At 35.5% G+C, this 6,000-nt stretch overlaps 1 protein-coding gene across 1 annotated transcript in view; it reads right to left on the bottom strand.

Annotated features, from left to right (window-relative positions):
* Positions 1 to 510: 510 nt before the first annotated feature.
* The window catches only part of ENTPD3 (ectonucleoside triphosphate diphosphohydrolase 3), a 28,005-nt gene continuing 22,515 nt past the window's right edge, over positions 511 to 6,000 (bottom strand). Inside the window, exons 7-10 of the mRNA XM_081343296.1 lie at positions 5,294 to 5,566; positions 5,024 to 5,134; positions 3,837 to 3,974; positions 511 to 1,595 (exon numbers count right to left, since the gene is read on the bottom strand). Coding sequence (XP_081199422.1) covers positions 1,362 to 1,595; positions 3,837 to 3,974; positions 5,024 to 5,134; positions 5,294 to 5,566 — 756 coding nt within the window. The 3' untranslated portion in view covers positions 511 to 1,361. The remainder of the gene's footprint in view (positions 1,596 to 3,836; positions 3,975 to 5,023; positions 5,135 to 5,293; positions 5,567 to 6,000) is intronic.

The raw sequence follows: 6,000 nt of genomic DNA, 5'->3' as shown, positions 1-6,000 counted from the left end.
TCATGAATAATCAATCATCCAACTGGTTTAGGCTTGCCTGAACACCAGGGTATTTTCCTCATTTTCTCTTACATGGGAATGTACTCCAGATTCAAATCAGATCCTCCGTGCAGAATGTCAGTTCTACTAATGAAGGTTTTTGCAAATATTTCTGATACCTCTATCCGTTGTTCCAGGAAGACAGGAAATAAATGGTTTGTGATGTGTCTGATACCTCTGCTGCTGTGCTTGAATGGTTAGAAAATTCTCTTCTAAATGTACAAAAGACAAGTAGCATTAATATTTTATTTCCCAACCTCATGTATTATGTAGAGAACTAATAAGAGTAGCTTTGTTTCTAAAACAGTTTTCTCCTCCCACCCTTTCATTTTGGCTGTTTATCAAGAGTCTCTTCTTCATCTGAGTCTTGAATACTTCTCCCCAAAGGGTCATTTTTAAGTTTTCTTTTTCTTTTACAGCTTTGCATCTTCTGGATACATTGACTGTGCTGTCTTGAGAGCTGTAGACTCAACAAATCAGGGTTGGGAGGGGGGAATAGTTACTTTAAAAAACAATGAGGTAAATTGAAATCCAAACCACTGTTTTATGAGCAACATAGATATGGGAAGGATACCTGAGTGTTTCAGACTTGCCATCAAGCTGATGAGTTGAGGGCACTGAAAATCATATGTCTTGCAGTAGGGAGGAGATGTGTTACAGAGTTTATTGACTTCATGCAAACATAATGCATGAATTCCATTGTTGGCACATCAATTGGTGGGCAACGATATTTTAGAGACACTATAGTTCTGTATGGTTCCTTAACCCATTTCCTGATTGTGGATCTTTCCTGTCCAATAAGCCTAAACATGTAGGAATTATTTTCCAGTAAGATATTGAGAACATATTTTCCCAATAACCTTCTGCTTTGATTCTGGTCATATTCCTTTTGCATACATGAAATTAAGTTTTTTCATTTCATATTACTAATCTTGTTAATAATTGTTATAGAGAATTTCCAATTTCAACTTCAGTAATGTTTAAAAGGTTATTTTGCAAATTATTCTTTAATCATCCTGATCAGAAATACAAACAAACCTGGCTAATTTGCCTTAGATGATTTTCCCCCCCCAATCAAAAGGGGTAAAGGCTATTTAGTTCTTGGGTAAATCAAAACTCTCTTCTGACAGTCCTTTGCCCCTGCTTGATTTTTTGTTTTTATATCTTCAAATAAACAATTAAATCTTGAACTGCATCAAAATTCTAGATGAGAACTAAAATAGATTGAGATACTCGTAAAGTGATACTTTCTTATAGCTACTGGGGGGGGTTTCCTGTGCTTTTTACATAATTATTGAAAGTTCTGGTCTCTTGAACTTGATTTATTCTATGGCAAACACATGCTCAACTTGACAAGTGTTCTTTTGCATGCGGGATCGAACATATGAATACACCAGGAAAATCAGACACAGTAATGCCACTGCTGTGAAGAAGAGGAGCAGTCCAGCAAACAGAGAAGGATTCATAGGTAACCAAATTCTATTGCTTTCTGCTGGGATCATATTGGTGAGGCTAAGCATATAGCCCAGTGACCAGGCAATGCTGCTGTTATCAACCTAAAGCACAAAAAAGAAACACCATATTACTGCCATTAAAATGTAAGGCCGTTTTTATTACAAAATGCAAATGCTCTATATCCGCCATGTCCAACCCATTAGTAATGCAACCCCACAAGGTCAAAAACTTTTAACATTGTTATGTGATTTATATAAGGTAAAGGTAAAGGTTCCCCCGCACATGCGTGCTAGTCGTTTCCAACTCTAGGGGCCGGTGCTCATCTCTGTTTCAAAGCCGAAGAGCCAGCGCTTGTCCGAGGACATCTCCGTGGTCATGTGGCCGGCATGACTAGACACCAATGGCGCACGGAACGCTGTTACCTTCCCACCGTGGTGGTCCCTATTTTTCTACTTGCATTTTTACGTGCTTTAGAACTGCTAGGTTGGCAGAAGCTGGGACGAGTAACAGGCGCTCACTCTGTTACGTGGCACTCGGGATTCGACCCGCCAAACTGCCGACCATCTGATCGACAAGCTCAGCGTCCTAACTCACTGAGCCACCGCGTCCCTTGTGATTTATATACCTTAACTATATATTATATTTTATATGTGGCCCAATACAATTCCTCTTCATTCAGTACAACTCAGGCAAGCCAAACGTATGCTCCATATAAACAGAAAGACACTTCTTCATTAAATTCAGCTCCTGGTAACTAAATGGACAAGAGCTTGTAATTTTTCTTTTGAATTTTAAAATAACACTGAAATGATATACTTATCTTCTTTTGGGTTTTTTTAGTTGCTAAAAATAGTGTACAACTCTGAAATTTCTTTGTAATTTTTCATCAAAGGCCCAACCCTTAGCTTCCAAGCCCAGACAAAACTGAAAATGTGCTGAAGCAGTTGTGGGCCATTAAAATATTCTCACCCATCTTGCACAAGTGGTGCCATGACCTATCTTTGCTAGTTGGATGCACACATGAGGGGAGCCTTTTGGCAGCAAGATAACACTCTACTGCTTGTTTTAATAATACCACAGATATTTGAATAAAAAATTATTTTATATAAGGTTGAATTCATGTATTTTTTTCCCTTTCCATAGATTAAGGGCTTATATCAGAACTCAGAACTATAGTGTGCTCCATATACGGTATGTATATTAAACTTATTAGGGAAACTAAATCAAAACTAAGTACAATTCTAATTTTGGGTATTAGTTTTATCACCTAAGAGAAATAACAGTGAGCAAGGGTAAAAATCTTGTAAATTGCATATCTTAATATTAATGGTAAATTATTTGAGAGGATCTTTTTATTTACAGTATTCTTATTTTGTGGGATTTGATTTTATTCTTCCAAAGATTAATTAACATTTTGACCCAGTTTGAGGGACAACACATGCATTTTAAAAACAAATAACTCAGTTTTGGGATTCAAATATGTGAACAACCGGTTCTCTGTGTGGATGCCGTTTCCGGAAGTCCATTCTGGGCCTGGGCAACAAAAAATTAGCTACTGGTTCTGCCAAGCTGGTGTGAACTGTCTGAATCCCACCACAGAAATAACTCCTACAATACTGAACAAGAACATTTATACAGACAGTTTCAGGACAAATATTTAACTTTTCCCAAAGCTGAATCTATGACAAGAAAGACCCTCGTGATGCAAATCTGGTTTCTAATCTTATTAGTTTGGTTCATCCATTGTATTAAACTATTCCTTATTTAACCAGAATTTATTGAATTACCAAGTTTATTGGATTTACTCAACAAACTGAACCAAAGCCAAGCAAGTCACAATATAGCTTAGCAGCCCAATGTGTGATTAAATGCTATGTAATGGTTGTCATGTAAAAGGAAAATCAGAATGGTCTTAGAAATGCTGCAAAGAAAAATTAGTGTGGCATTTCAAAGTATTGCCTTTTCCTTAATGCATAAAGCAAGATAAAAACGTAGAGGATCTAAAATGAATGCTTCTTTCTATAGCCAGGAGCATTTGAAAATATTTAATACATTAAATCTAAATGATAAATCCAGACTAGACTAGTTATTTAAGTTCTATCAAATAGTATGAAATAGTATTAAAAGCCCCCAAATCTGTCACCTGGTCACATTTTATAATTGGACCATAATAAACCAATTTCTTTACTGAGCCATAATAAACCAATTTCTTTACTGAGGCAGCTTTAAGAACATATATGGAGATATAAAATGGCTCTAACTCAGAATCCCTTCCAGATCTTTTAATTCTTCAAGACCTGTGTTTTTCTGAATTAAATAATCTTAAATCATAATTAACTTACTTCTTTTTGAAAATGAATCTGAGGCCAGTTGTCAGCATTGAACTTATACCCATGTATAAGTAAGTGGTAGATATAGTTTGCTGAAAAGCAGTAAGATCTTGCATATGTTTCCTCAAATTTAGAGAGCATAAATGGCAACTGAAAAACAAAACTGACTATTGATAACGAAGTAAGATTTATTTTTAAAAAATTCTATTTCCTATTTTTCTGTTGTGATTATAATGATTAAAATACTGTACCTAAGAAAATGACTTCCTGAAATCTCATAGAGAGATCTTTGCTGTAATTAATTGCAAACTTAAGTATCTCAAGAAGTATTGATACAATAGGCAAATAATATCATATGTCAGGAAGTAGCTGTTTCAGTTAATTTTCAAAATATATATTTTTCCAGAGAATAGAAAGTCTGATATAACCTATTACTAAAACTATTTTAGTAATTTTATTAGAATGGAATATAGTCCTCAACTTACAACAATTCATTTAGTGATCATTTGAAGTTACAACAGCACTTTAAAAAATGACTTATGACCATTTTTCACATATGACTGTTGCAGAATCCCCATGTGATCACGCGATCAATATTTGGATACTTGGCAACTAGTTCATATTTATGATGGTCGCAGTGTTCCTAGATCATGTCATTACCTTTTGCGACCTTCTGACAAGCAAAAGTCAATGGGAAATTCAGATTTACTTTACAACTGTGTTACCAACTAAACAACTTCAGTGATTCATTAACTGTGACAAGAAAGGTCATATTATGGGACAAAATTCACTTAACAACTGTCTCACTTAGCGACCAAAATTTGGGGCTCAATTCTGGTTGTAGGTTGAGGGCTACCTGTACTATATTATATTCAGTTTTTCAAATAATGTAAATCAAAAAGCACAATTTAAGAAATGTGGGAATCCTTTGGTCTGCTCCAATAAATTTCACTACACTCAATGAGGTTCTTTTCAAAACCAGTAGAGACTGCAGTCTTAAACATTTGTTCAACTTAGCCTGGATCACTCCTAGCAGCATGACACTTGATTGGTGCCTAGTGTCATATAGCTTTATGACCAATATTTGTTCTAAGAGTAGCTTTTTCTTTAAGCATTTGAACTAAGAAAGTTGACTCTGCATAGGAATATGCAATGCCTTTTGCTAGTACTTTTTCCAAAAGCTAGAGATTGATACAGACCTGGTTCCAATCCTGTGAGCAGAAAGTCCACATGCTTGAATTGAACTCAGCCAGTGAAAATTGTCCAGTTAAATTCAGAGCACTGACTGTGTAATAAAATCCAGAAAAGGCCTATAAATAAAGCCAGATTAGTGACTAAAAGAACATTTTACTTTAGCAAATGTTAAATATAAAAACTACAATACAATAAAATTAGAAACAGTATCTATAATATTCACGGTCAACCAAATAAAGTAACAATGCAGTAAACAGCCAATAATCAGGACTTACCACAAAATTCCCTTTAACTTTTGGCTGGTAGGTTCCATTGAATGAGCAGTCTTCTCTGTCTCTACAAGATTTGAAATCAAATAACGTTGACACTGCCTCCCTGCAAAGGACTGGATCCCCAGTTCCTATGACATGTACAGGCTGGCTTGGGGTGTAGCTCTCTGGTCTTAGAAATGCTGTGCAAAGGCTTCCATATAAATGTTTCATTGTCAGAACAGTTCTATAATTCTGAGGATAGCATGGATTTTTTATCCCGGATTTACTGTCTGAATCCTAAGTTTATGAAAACACATATAAAATAAAAAAGACAAAGCCAAGAAGGATTCATTACGTTTATAAACAAAGCAATGATGCAGTCTTACTTCAGCTCCATTTTAATTTCTTCAAGAATTTTCTCTGTCTCTCTCTCTCTCTCTTTTATTTATTCATTTATTTATTTTTATGGACGCAGCATTCTTGGGGATAAAGAAGCCTAGTGGTATCAGAAGTTATATTTGATAGAACATGGGATAGCATTTTGGGAATCCAGAGCTGATATCATGCCCAAGCCCAGAGACAACAACAGCAAAATCCAATCAAGCCCAATTTTTATTTGCTTACACCTTATGAACAAAATCTGGCCAAACTAAAACTCTAACCTTCTAAGCTACTAACTATATTCTTGAGATTTTAAAGTGTGGCTACCCTGAATCTTTCCCTCACACCAT

Source organism: Vipera berus (assembly GCF_964194415.1).
Source record: "Vipera berus genome assembly, chromosome: Z".
NCBI classification, from domain to species: domain Eukaryota; kingdom Metazoa; phylum Chordata; class Lepidosauria; order Squamata; family Viperidae; genus Vipera; species Vipera berus.
This window is presented reverse-complemented; position numbering and strand designations above follow the sequence as displayed.